This window comes from Castor canadensis, chromosome 18, assembly GCF_047511655.1.
Source record: "Castor canadensis chromosome 18, mCasCan1.hap1v2, whole genome shotgun sequence".
Taxonomy (NCBI): domain Eukaryota; kingdom Metazoa; phylum Chordata; class Mammalia; order Rodentia; family Castoridae; genus Castor; species Castor canadensis.
This window is the reverse complement of record NC_133403.1, coordinates 10,682,023-10,695,615: the sequence shown is the minus strand read 5'-3', so window position 1 is coordinate 10,695,615 and position 13,593 is coordinate 10,682,023. Positions and strand designations below refer to the sequence as shown.

General features: G+C 43.0%; 1 protein-coding gene and 1 long non-coding RNA gene across 3 annotated transcripts in view; one reads left to right on the top strand and one right to left on the bottom strand.

Moving 5' to 3' along the window:
* The window catches only part of Upb1 (beta-ureidopropionase 1), a 33,425-nt gene extending 31,219 nt beyond the window's left edge, over nucleotides 1-2,206 (bottom strand). Inside the window, exon 1 of the mRNA XM_020169897.2 lies at nucleotides 2,015-2,206. Within this exon, the coding sequence (XP_020025486.1) occupies nucleotides 2,015-2,118 (104 nt within the window). The 5' untranslated portion in view covers nucleotides 2,119-2,206. The remainder of the gene's footprint in view (nucleotides 1-2,014) is intronic.
* Nucleotides 1,122-13,593, top strand: part of LOC141418873 (uncharacterized) — a 58,505-nt gene continuing 46,033 nt past the window's right edge. The window contains exon 1 of one of the 2 annotated variants that reach the window (XR_012443535.1): nucleotides 1,122-1,271. This is a non-coding gene — a long non-coding RNA (uncharacterized lncRNA). Of the gene's footprint in view, nucleotides 1,272-2,189; nucleotides 2,526-13,593 lie in introns of those variants that run through there. The other variant, XR_012443534.1, reaches the window with a different exon arrangement.

Sequence of the window (13,593 nt, the reverse complement as noted above, 5' to 3'; positions counted from 1 at the left end):
GAGAAGGGGACCAGGAACTAGAGAAAAGGTGAGATCAAAAAGAATTAACGTAGAAGGTAACATACACGCACAGGAAATTAATGTGAGTCAACTCCCTGTATAGCTATCCTTATCTCAACCAGCAAAAACCCTTGTTCCTTCCTATTATTGCTTATACTCTCTCTACAACAAAATTAGAAATAAGGGCAAAATAGTTTCTGCTGGGTATTGAGGGGGTAGGGTGGAGAGGGAAGGGGAGGAGTGGGTGGTAAGGGAGGGGGTGGGGGCAGGGGGGAGAAATGACCCAAGCCTTGTATGCACATATGAATAATAAAAGAAAAAAAAAAGATGTTGGGTAGCATTTTACCTCCTGTTTAATCCTGCTTTTCTCTAGCATTCGCCAAATGCTGACAAAATCCCTCTTGCATGATTGCATGATAGCCTTTGACCTGACCTCAGCCCTACTCAGGAATGTGCCCCCTCCTAGTCAGTCATTTCTGTGGGCAACTTATTTCTCTCTCCCTAAACCTTCAGCTTTACCTGTCTCCCTGACACCCATCAGCTTGCTCTGCCTTTTGCCAAGGACATTAATTAAACTAATTCCCTTCTCTAGAAACTAGCCTTTGAAACCCCTTAATTTAAAACACCTTGTTTGGGAGCCTCATTTCAAATCCTTTATAAGTGAGTAGTCTTTACAGGTGCAGTGGAAAGTAAAAAAAGAGCACATTGGGAGTAGCCTTGAGGGTCATCTAGCCCCTTTTTGGGTGTGAAGAACATTTTTTGCTTTTTGTTTTGGCAGTACTAGGGTGAACTTAGGGCCTAATGCTTGCTTACAGGCACTCTACCACTTGAGCTACTCCACCAGCCCGTTTTTGTGTTGGGTGTTTTCAAGATAGGGTCTTGTGAACTATTAGCCCTGGCCCAGCTTAAAAATCAGGATTCTCCTGATCTCTGCCTGCTGAGTAGCTAGGATCACAGACAAGCAACACCTGCACCTGGCTGTGAAGAGCAGTTTTTGTTGTTGTTTTTTTCCCTGATAAAATGCAAAGCAATTACTTTACCTTATGACCTACTAGCTGTGAAAACACCATTGGATCTGACCTCCCTTGCAGGAACTCCACAGTGATTGGGAAACACTGATTTAATCAAACCCTTCAGTTAGGGGTGAGCTGATCAGCTTTCTGAGGCAAGGTCAGTGGCACAAGTGAAAGAGTAAGTAGCTGGATGAGGGGAGGCCCAGAATCCACAAATGAACAAAGAAGTGGAAAGAGACTCAGCCAGGAGCTGCTTGGGTAAGAGTTTGCATTTCATTCTAAAAACCCAGGAAATCCCTTTCAGAGTTTTAAGCAAAGGATTAACTGGGTATGATTTACAATTTTAAAAGATTCTCTGGTTGCTGCAGAAAAGAAATGGTCTGAAAAGAAATGAGTGGAAGACAAAGTGTGTTTTGCAGCCTGTATGCCCAGTTTCCAGCAATGCACTGCCTTCAGAAAGTCCACGATACTGACACTACTTGCTGGGGGTAGAAAGTCATTTGCACTGTGCATGGTAATTAATTCTCCTGGCGAGCCAGTGGGGAAGATTGCTTTGCCAATTAGATTCAACTGGCCTGTAAGTCCAGGCCACAAGGTCACCGCAGGAAGGAGCTGGGGCACAGCAGTCACATACACCTGCTAGGGCCCTGAACAGATCAGACACCTGACGGCAGGCCTAGTCTAGGGACGAAGCTGGTCACTAAAAATGAGATGAGTGTTGAGGAGACCATGAAATAGCTCTGGAGACTGAAACCCCCTTCATGTCCCTTCCGGTTCCGGTTCAGGAGAATCTGTGAGCACAGGATTTGTGAAGCTCGCAATTCTGCAACCCCAAAGGTCCCGGGGTCATCACAACTAGACCTCCTATGGTCTCTGCCTGGCTAAGTAGGACTTCATCACTACCCTCTCAGAGCCTACAGACCCTGAAGCCCTTCCCTAGGTCTACCAGATCCACCTTCGGTAGCCCCAGAACGCCACAATTCAGGGTGTGTGCTGCCCACCTGGTCTCCTTGCCATAAAGAATGCGCTTCACCTCCCGCAAATCTGCGAGAGGCAGGTGCTTCTCCAAGCACTGCTCCAGTGACTCCAATTCAGGTCCTGCCATAGCTGAAGCCCGCAAGCGCTGATGTCCGACCTGCCCTTTGCCCCCAGGAGGAGGAGGAGGAGGAGGAGGCAGCGGGTGGAGAGACCAGCACGCGCGCTTTGCACTCTACTTCTGGGGGCCCTGGGCGGGGAGAGCTCACGTGCGGACACGCCCCTTCCTGACGCCTCCCGGGGAGCGGCCAATCAGCGCTGCAGAGCCTCGCGGGTGGTACCGCCCCTTCCCCTTCGTGCCTCTGTTGCCACGCCCCCTCCACGGCGGATCCGCCCAGAGCCCTCGCGCCTCGGGCGCATGCAGCAAATGGAGTCGGCTGCTTCCCGCCTTGTTCAGAGGCTGAAGCACTGGGGGACTTGGCTGTCCTCCCCCTTGCTTCAGGAGTCTCCCAGCAGCGCGGGCGGGACCCTGGAGAGGTGAGCGGGATCTGGGCACGGCCTGGAGTAAATAAATGGTACGGGTCCTGGCGGCACCCGGGTGGCGCGCTCAGCTCGCGCTGGAACTGGTTCCCGCCCCGCCTTGTTCTCCTTTCAACAGAATGGGACGGCAAGCTGTGCAAACCCATTTCGCAGGACCCAACTGCTGAGGGAAGTAGGGATGGGTTTTAGTGTCCCTTGGGCAGGAGGCAGCACTTATAATTTCCGGGGCCTTTTATGTCTGAGGAGTCCCAGCTCCCTGGGGCCAGGCCCGGGATGCTGTGTACGGTGGCTCGGGAAGTAGGACTTGGCTTGATCCAAAGCTCAGGTGACCCTCATGCACCTTCATGGAGTCAGTACTGTAGGATGCAGCATCTCTCTGCACCCTGGTACCACCTTCAGCTCCGCCCTCTGCAGTAAGTGTGCCAACGAGAGCACTTTGTGGGGGCTGCGTTAGGCTTTTTGCAGAGGGTAGAGGTGAGAGCCCCTCCTGCTGTTACAGCCTCTGATCCAGAGGGTGCTAATCACTCAGGAGCCAGAGGAAGGACCTCTTTTCAACCCACTGAGATTTGAGACAGCAAGGCCAGCCTTCCTGTGGCAGGCAGCATGGTGGTGGAACCAGTCTTCCCAAACCTTGGTTCAGCCACTTTCAAACTTGTGACCCCAGGAAAGTTACTCAGTCACTTGGACATCTGTTGCTTTACCTGTAAAACTGGAATGCAATGACTACCTTATTAGAGTTGTTTAAGAGTAAGATAAGGGCTGGGGGTGTAGCTCAGTGGTGGAACACCTGCTTGTCATGCTGAAGGCCCAGGCTTTGATGCCCTGCACTAAACACACACGCACATGTAACTACAAACTTTAGATATTTAAGTTTTAGTCATTGTTTTTTTTTTTTTTTAAGGTTAAATTTGTGTATTCATTTAATGCATGGTTAACATGGAAAAGATTATAGTGTATCACTTGAGCTACACCTTTACTGGTTGCTTTATTTGCATTTTTCTTTTTTTTTTTTCATTTTTCTTTTATTATTCATATGTGCATACAAGGCTTGGGTCATTTCTCCCCCCTGCCCCCACCCCCTCCCTTACCACCCACTCCACCCCCTCCCTCTCCCCCCCCTCAATACCCAGCAGAAACTATTTTGCCCTTATTTCTAATTTTGTTGTAGAGAGAGTATAAGCAATAATAGGAAGGAACAAGGGTTTTTGCTGGTTGAGATAAGGATAGCTATACAGGGCATTGACTCACATTGATTTCCTGTAGTCATTGTTTTGATGTTAGCTTACAGTATTTGTTATATGATGGAGCTGCCTTTTCAAGAATGCAAATTCTGAGGGTTTCCTGTGTCTAACACTTTGCCTTAAAGGCAATGTAAAGAAGGGGAAGAGGTATCTTTTCTCCATGATTTAGAGACAAATTTGTTTAAAACAGTTGGCCCTCCATATTTGCAGGTTCAGCATCCATACATTCAACCAATCTCTGATAGCAAATACTCCCTCTCAAAAATTGTGTCCATAATATGTACATAACATTTTTTGGGGGGCAGTACAGAGTTTGAACTCAGGGCCTTCCACTTGTTCTACCACTTATGCTACACCTCCAGCCCTTTCTACTTTAGTTATTTTTCTGATGGGGTCTGGTATTTTTGCCCAGGGGTCAGTCTTGGACCTTGATCTTACCTATGTCTGCTGCTTAGCTGGGAGAACAGAGTTGAGGTGACGTCTTGCTAACTTTTTTGCCCAGGTTGGCATAGAGGGTGATCCTCCCACGTCTCTGCTGGGATTGAATAGCTGGGATTACAGGCATAGACGCCCACGTCTGGCTAGAATTTTTTCTTGTCATTATTCCCTAAGCAATACAATGTAACAACTATGTTTATAGCGTTCATATTGCATTAGGTATTATAAGTAATCTAGAGATGAGTTGAAGTACATTGCAGGGGGCTGGGGACATGACACAAGAGGTACATTGCTTGCCTATCATGTGAAGGGCCCTGGGTTCAATCTCCAGTACTGCAATAAATAAATAAATAAGTTGATGTATATAGCTCATATGTAAATACTTCACCATTTTATATAAGGAACTTTTTCTTCCATGATTTCCAGGACCCCTCAGGAGTCCTAAACCAATCTAACAAAGATACCTACTATATTTATAAATGGAGCAGATTTTAATAATGTGATATAAAAAGCTATACATATGCTATGGAGCACAAACTGAGAAAAAATGGGAAAGGCCTGAGTTTTCCATCTTTGAGGAGAAGCAGGGATGGCAGATTGAGAACATGACTGCTCTTGGCCAGATCACTCTGATATTTTATTTTGGCAGGACTGGGGGTTTGAACTCAAGGCCTTGCACTTGCTATGCAGGCACTGTACAACTTGAGCCACTCTGCCCCTCTTGTTTTTTGTTTGCTTTAGGTATTTTTCAAACAGGGTCTTGCTTCATTCTGGGGCCAGCATGGAATGCAATGCTATTTGAGTTTCCCTGTGTAGCTGGGATGATAGGCAAATACCACCACAACCAGCCATTGAATGAGGTGGTGTCTTGTGAGCTTTTTGCTCCAGCTGGCCTTGAATCATGATCCTTCAGATCTCTGCCTCCCAAGTAGCTAGAGTTACAGGCTTGAGCCACCACGCCAGGCTACCCAGGTTGGACCTCTCCAGTAGTCCCTATAGGATCTCTTTTGGAAATTCTGAATCTGGCATGCTCCTGTTTTGTATTTCTTATTTTCCTTGTTATACCTTTTCCCCTCTTACTTGCATATTTCTTTGTTAATTACAAACAGCGGAGTATCCACTCTTTCCACTCTTATTCAATATTGTGCTTACATTCTTAGCCGGAGCAATATAACAAGAGAAAGAAATAAAGGAATACAAACAGGAAAGGAAGAAGTCAAATTATCCCTATTTGCAGATGATTTGATCTTATACTTAAAAATAGTGGGGACACTGGAGTTTACCTTTCCCAGGTAAACTGGGAAAATAATTGCTGCAGAGGATGATAAGATGGCTTAGGAGAAGGCAGGTTGACAACTCAAACCACAGTTGGAAGGTGGAGAAAAGGACTGAAAACACCAAGCTTCTCAAAATAAATTGGTTTAGAGGTCCTCAAGCTCAGCAATGTCTCTTCAGGAACAGTTACTGTCTTCCAGCCTTTAGATGGAATCCTAAAATCTATTGTTACAGAGAAACACCTGTCTAGAGAAATAACAGAAGGGGACTTTAAGGTAGCTGCTCTTCGCTCCCTTCTGAGACATAAAAACTAGATCTGCTTACCTCATCTTGGGCTCGATAGGCATTTCCAGACTCACCTGAAAGCACTTGTATGATAGGTAAATGGGTTAGAAGAAGCTCTTTGTGGCTGGGAAGAGTAAACTTCATCTGGTTAGCTAGATGGTTGTTTCCTAGAGCAGTAAAAACTAGTCTGAAGAAGCTTCCTTGGGCTTATTGGGAAAGACATAAACCATGGCTGTCACAGGAAAGGGCATTAACCTGGAAGGCATATGTTCTGGCAGGAAAGACTTTGAAATGGTGTTTGTGTGTAGGAGGGTATTGTATGTCTTGTCTAGAACATCCTATTTGTGCACCTTTCATTGCCTTTGAGCTTTCTTGTAACTTCTGTTTGTGGAAAACTGATAGTAATGAATAATGATAGTAATTAATGATGATAATAATGAAAAAATACAAATGAATTTTGTGTAGTAGAGAGGCAGCTGGTAATTACACTGTGGATGTTGACTAGTTTTGCATCTGATTGTAACATCCTACATCCTACTAGTTCACTTATTAATGAGCTAAATGGCATCTTTGAGACCTGTATAAAGTAAAAATGAATGGTAGGCTTTGGAAAGTTCAGAGGATGCTTTCCCAGTTTGGATGGGCATAGAAAGTGCTCTTTTCCCTACTCATTGAAGGGCTGCATCTGATGAGAAAATAAGTTATATTAGATAGGTTTATCAACTAGATAATTCATATTTGCAAGGCTTTCCTCCTCTCTGCTGATTAGCCTTTAAGGTGTGGAACTTAAATCAATATAACAAGACTGACCTTTTGACCTTTTTGCTTTAACTAGGTCTTACACCCTTCGGAAAGGTGGTTAGGTTCCATGTCTTAGTTTGAACTAAGAGTCATGCCTTTGGAAATTCAAAGATTAAAGATTGCTTAGGGTTATGGAGGAAATTATCAGATTGATAATGTAAGGGCTGGGGTGTGGCTCAACTGGTAGAGCACCTGCTTGGCAAGCACAAAGCCCTGAGTTCAAATTCAAGTTCCACCAAAAAAAAAAAAAAAAAGAAAAAGATAATGTAAAGAAAGAAATTTTTTAAAATCTGGCAAACGATGAACTCTGTAAAATATCTTGCGTATATTGTACGTTATATCTATGTGTGTACTTACACATATGTGTGCTTACGTGGTATCAAAATGGACTTAGAAATAAATGAGTGCTGATGAATTAAAAAACATGAGCCCAAGTGCTTTTGAAAACAAATTTTTTTGGTTTTGTGAGGCAAGGTCCTTTTGCCTCTGCCTCCTGAATGTTGGGATAAGAGGTGTGCACCACAACACCAAGCACAATTGCTTTTCAAGGTTTACTTGGAAAATTTTAGGTAGACAAGATTTGTTTAATACTGGTTTCATAATAAGCAGCTCCATCTTCTGATTAACACAATATCCATGTTCTGAATTTACAGAGCTCTTGCTTAAATAAACATTGCCTAACAAACACATGCTGTAAAAAATAGCTACCTAGGCTGTCTTTACTGCCTCCAAATTTGTATGTGCAACTCAGAAAATGGGTAAATAAAATGGGATAAATATTTATAATAATTTAACAGAAGTTAAAATACAGAAACATAATTGATAAATACACATTCAAGTACTCTTAGCTTTTTAAATCTGCAAAAAGACAATATTTGCATATAATAAATGTGTTTCATAGAGAGTTGATATACATAGAAAAACAGTTTGGGATTATTTCCTTCTTGAGTCTTTGCTACAAAGTAAGATTACCAAGAATTAAAATTCTAATTACTTAGCTGGGTGCTGGTGGCTCATGGCTCTAATCCTAGCTACTTGGGAGATGGAGATTGGGAGATGGAGATTGGGAGGATGGAGGCTCCAGGCCAATCCTGGGCAAAAGAGTTTGTGAAGCCGGGCATGGTGGCACATACCTAGCATCCCAGCTACAGATGGGGAGCATAAAATAGGAGGATCACAGTCCAGGAAAATGTGAGACCCTATCTCCAAAATAACCAGCGCAAACAGGGCTAGAGGTGTAGCTCAAGCAGTGGAACACCAGCCTAACAAGCACAAAGGCCTGAGTTCAATACTGCTAAAATAAAAATTCTAATTATCTTATTGGAAAAGGAGTAATTGGTCTAAATTCAAAGATTTTGTAAGCGCCAGGCATGGTGGCTCTTTCCTGTAATCCCAGCTACTTGGGAGGCAGAGATCAGAAAAATCATAGTTTGAGGTCAGCCAGGGAAAAAGTTTGTGGACCTCATCTCAATAAAACTGCTGGGTGAGGTGGATTTTACCTGTCATTCTAACTACCTGTGAGGCAGTAGGTAGGAGGACCATGGTCTGAGGCTGGGCTCTGTGGGGAAAAAGCAAGATCCTATCCAATAAATATTTAAAATCAAAAAGGACTGCAAGTGTGGCTTAAGTGGTAGAGTGCCTGCCTAGTAAGTGCCAGACCCTGAGTTCAAACCCCAGAACTGCCAAAAAATAAAATAAAATAAAATAAAAAGGAAAAAAGGTTTTGTAAGACAAAATCTAAGAGATTTTGTCAATCTAAGAGAGAAACAGGGCAGGGCAAAGCAGAAAATAAGGCAAAAAAAAGGATATAAATGTATGGGGATATATTTTTGGCAAGAAAGGTTAAAATAAAGAAAATATTTGGAATGACAAAGGACTTTATAGTAGAGTAAGATTTTTGTCCTAAAATAAAATGGCCCAATTTTTCCAAAATGGGAGAAAAGATAGGACAAAACTATAGATTTAAAGGAGTTATAGAGGAACTTATAACTTCCTTTAAGTAAGTTGCAGAAGGCTTGTAAAAAGACATTATAAAAGGAAATTTATGTGTAATTAACTGGCTATAATTAGGAAAATTTATTATATTTACACTAGGAAGGTTATGCAAGGGAAATTAGACTCTGCATTAGGAAAGGGGGCTATCTCTTAGCTGTTTCTTCACCAGAATAGCAATGTAGCTCTGGCTACACCTTAGATTTACCTGAGGAGAGTTTCAACATGCTGGTGCTTGAACGTGACCCCAGATCAAATCAATCAGCATCTGACACTCACAGGTAGCATTCTTACACTTGAGCAGTCACCAGAATCACCTGGAGGGCTAAACTGCTAGAAATGCAGAGTGATCTCATCACTTTGGGAGGTGCCTCAAGACAAAAACAGTGCCCTCCCAAAAGGAAAAGGAGAGCACAGATTAGGAACCAATTCCCAGGTGATGCCCAGGGTCCCCACTTTGAGAACCATTTTTCCTAAGGAAGGCAAATTCAAGGGTGAGTCAGGTGGGACAATGACAGGCGGAGGCAGGCCTGGTTAGATGTTGGTCGATGAAGAACATCTCCTGGGGATGATTATTCAATACAGGAAGAGAAGGTGGGCAAGATTTGCTTACTTGATGGATGCTAGAACTTTAGAGGAAAGGAGGAGAAAATCAGCATAAATCACTAGGAGCAGCATTAGTTGAGTTGCAAGGTGATAGAACCATTGCAGCTGGAGAGCAAGGTGTTACTTGAGTCCTAAGCAATGGCCTGAAGAAGTGAGGATTAGGTATTATCAATTCCCCTCAAAAATCTAACCATGACTATTCTAAGCCTTTGTACAGACAGGATTGAACTTAATAATATACACTAGTGCCCACAGTATTGGGAGAAAATCACAAAAGTTCAAATTAAAACCCACAATTCCCACCTCAAGACTGGTGGAAAAGAAAAGGACTTCTGGGTAATCAACAACTGAGATTTTTGAGGCCAAAGCCAAGGAGAATAAAAGGACTGAGATGGCTGGTATTTTGGCCTTCACCCTCCAAAGTCAACCAGGACAGTGGGGATGACAGGACTCTTCTTAAAAGGTCCAGCAACTGATGATTCACCTGATCTCCCCAGTTGGGGACTGTGAGGTTCTTAGCGACTGGGAGAAAAGCAGTACACATTCTGCAAAGGGGACTATTGGAGAGGGGAATATTACCAGTCCTCCTAAGAGAAACCACATACTCAGTGAGACCCTGAAGAATCCCAGCAGATAGGACAACTGATAGAGGGAAGACACTGAAGGAACCAAGAAGCTCCTCCTAAGATCCTAAAACTAAACCCTGAGAAGCCTTGACTTATCTTAACAGTCAGAAGGAAAAAGTCTAAATTTTCTCCAACATAGGAACTACCTAGTCACATAGGAACTACCTAGTCAGTTTTGAATACCCAACAGCAAAATATAACCAAAGACAAATGATGGAATGAAAGGAAAGTCATAAGGGCTAGAGGTATGGTTCAAGCAGCAGAGCACCTGCCTAGCAAGCATGAAGCCCTGAGTTCAAACCCCAGTACCACCAAAAAAAAAAAGTCATATGTGGACAACTAAGAGAGAAAGATAGTGTCCTATCTTTTTGTGTTTATAGATATATTCACAGGGTGGGTTACAGATAATATACTAGTTATGGTAATAATTCTAACAACAAAAACCATCAGAGAGAGAGAAAGGATGCGCTACTCACCATGGCTACCAAGGAGCAGGGCCTGACCCAGGCTGAGGATTGCACCCCCATGTCCCGTCCCACCCCCCCCACCCTTGCCTCCCTCTCCTACTCTGCAGCCAGTTCAGGGGAAGACCTGGCTTGTCTGCGCCCTGACTGATAGACTCCATCCCCTACCCCAGTGACTTTCTGGTTTCTCAGATCATACTCCTTGAAGTCATGATCCTCTGCCTCTGCATGCCAAATGCTGGGATTAAAGGTTTACCCTCCTCTTCTTCCCAGAGGCAGGAGCCAAAAACACCTGTCTCATGGAATGGCCTGTTCATTCTGCACTGACCAATTCTGGGAGGACAGACTGGTCCTAATGCAGCTTCATTCTCTGAAACTAAAGATGACTGGCTCATCTCTCTTGACATTTGGGTTCCCTATGCAACAGTTACATTCAGTACTTTTTTTTTTTTTTTTTGTGGTACTGGGGCTTGAACACAGGGCCTTCCCCAGCCCTATTTTTGTGAAGAGTTGTTCGAGATAGGGTCTTGTGAATATTTGCCCAGGTTGGCTTTGAACCTCGATCCTCCTGATCAATGTCTCCTGAGTAGCTAGGATTACAGGTGTGAGTCACCAGCACCTGGTACATTCAGTGCTTTTGTCCCTAAACTCGAGGACAATGAAGCTCTCAAATCCTCTCCAACTAATGAAGTGCAGGGGCAGGGAAAGGGCGGACTCAAGTTCACTGCCAAGCTCTGCCCAAAGGAAACCTCCTCACAAAATAATCTGTTTCCACGTTCATGATCTTTTTCTATCTTCCTATGGGTTTCAAAGCTATGTAATATGTTCTAGGTCATCTACTTTAAAATTTCCGCTTGGTGTTCTGACATCACATCTATTATATCATGGTGTCAGTATTAGTTTTCTGTTTCTGATGCAGCAAATAGCCACACTGCAGTTTAATGAGCACAAATTCATTATCTTATAGTTGTGTGGGATAGACGTCTGACATTAGTCTTGCTGGCTAAATTCAAGGAATCTGGGGCTGCTGTGTTCCTTTCTGAAGATCCTAATATAAAATGATAAATTGATACAATCTCTATCAGGAACTGTAACCCTCTAATTGTATTTAATAAATTCTAAATTTATTATTAAAAAGATAAAATCAGAGAATTTAGAACTGATTTTAATTGGGTACTTAGGTAAAGTATCCTGGAAGAATCATTCACCAAAAATCTGGGAGCTTATTTTGTTAAGATCATAATTTTCATGTAGTAGGAAACTTACAGTATATCTAACCTAGTTTTCTTACTTTAGGGATAAAAAATCTAGGTTTAGAAAGATTACTTCCTGATGTCATGATCTAGCTGCCTATGTAAAGTACATGTGGTAAATTGCTGGACAGAAAGGAAGGTTGACTGAGAGATGAGAGGATTGAACAAAAGATTCAAGTTCATTTATAACTAACAAAGTTGAACAAATTTGTCAAAATACAGTGGATTCATGGTAGTCCAAAGTAGAGAAATAATTGTCATTGGAAAAGAGCAAAACTGAGTGAATTTGATATAAGTAAGCTAGCAGTGGTTCTCGGCCTAAACTGTATTCTATGTTTAAATCACCTGAAAGTAAAAGACACCAACACCAACAATGAATAAAAACCTGTGCCTAGACTCCCATACACTGTCATGCCAATTAAAACAGAATATCTACTCTAGAGGCAGAGATTGGGAGGATCATAGTTCAAGGCCCCATTACAATCTTGGTAGGGCACACCTTTGATCCCAATTACGCAGGCAGTCATACACAAGAGGATGGAAGTCTGAGGCCAGCCCTGGGCAAAAGCAAGACCCTACTTAAAAATAACTAAACCAAAAAAAAGCTTGGGGATATGGCTCAAGTGATAGATTACCTGCCTACCAAGCACAAGGCTCTGCGTTCAAACCCAGTACCACACACCCACAAAAAGAATCTCTGGGAGTAAGCCAGGCTTTTGTTTCAAAAATACCCCTAAATCTCTAGCCAGTAGCCTCTGAGTAAGCCAGAGACATCAAGGTCCTAAGCTGCCTTGTAGGTTACTGGAAATAGAAAGGATGAATATGAGAAGAATTGCAGATGGGATGCTTAGCTTGGGCTTCAGGTGAAAGAAATAACTGAAAACAACATAAAGGTCTGAGGCATAGACAAATGGGAGAATGACAGTTCCATTAAAGGAAATGAGTGGAATTAGTTTTGGGTATATGCAAAGGAAAAAGCTATGAGTTAAACACTTAAAGTACAGGTAGACTTGCCCACAAATTGTTGTGAAATGGCCTAGAGTTCAAAAGAGGTTAGCATTGTCCTACTGTGCACATGGGGGTGATAGGAGATCTGAAGTTTAGATCCCTAAAAGAAAGAATGGAATTAAAAGCAGGCTAGGAACAAACCTTGAAGAACAATCTGCATTTAGAGCACAGAAGGAGGATACAGTGCCAGTTATGTAAGAGAGAGGTCAAAGAAGCCCAGGCACTGAGAGATTGATGAAACCAGTTTATAGATTGGATGATAGGAAAGTAACTAGAAGCAGGTAGAAGCTGAGAGCTTTTTGGAGGAAGAGATAGACAAGGATAAAAAGCTGAAAGAACACCGTCCTGGAAGATAAAGGAGTCTGTTCTCATCTAGCTGTCTCCAGGAGTCTCCAATATGGCCACAGGATCTAGAGATCTGTCACTAAGAGAAGGACCTCTCTGTCTACTCTTTTTTTTTTTTTTTTTTTTTTGGCAGTGTAGGGTTTGAACACAGGGCCTCACATTTGCTAGTCAGGTGCTCTACCACTCGAGCAATGCTCCCAGACCTTTTTTTGCTTTAGCTGTTCTTCAGAAAGAGTCTCGAATTTTTGTCAGGGGCTGGCCTTGGACTTTGATCTTCCTACCTTTACCTCTTGTGTAGCTGAGATTACAGATGTGTATATAACACCTGGCTTATTTGTTGAAATGTAGTCTTGCTAACTTTTATCCCGGGCTGACCTCAAATCTATATCCTCCCGATATCTGCTTCCCAAGTAGCTGGAATTACAAGCACTGTGTCTGGAACTGTGTGGCAACTCTGAGCTGGGAAACTCTCTAATTAAAAGGTTTCTCACTGGGCTTGTACACCCAAAGAATACCTGTTCAAGAATATGTGTAACTAGGAAAAAATGGCAATATGCCTTCAGACAAGGCAATGGTATAACCACTTGTATTTGGGATGTGGTGAGGTCTATCCTACCTTTGTTCCCTCTTCTTTGGGGTATCTTTTGGGGCACAACTGGGCTCATATAGGTCATTATGGCAGTGAGAGAGAGATTTTTATGCCTCAGGGAACCACAGGGATAATACTCCTA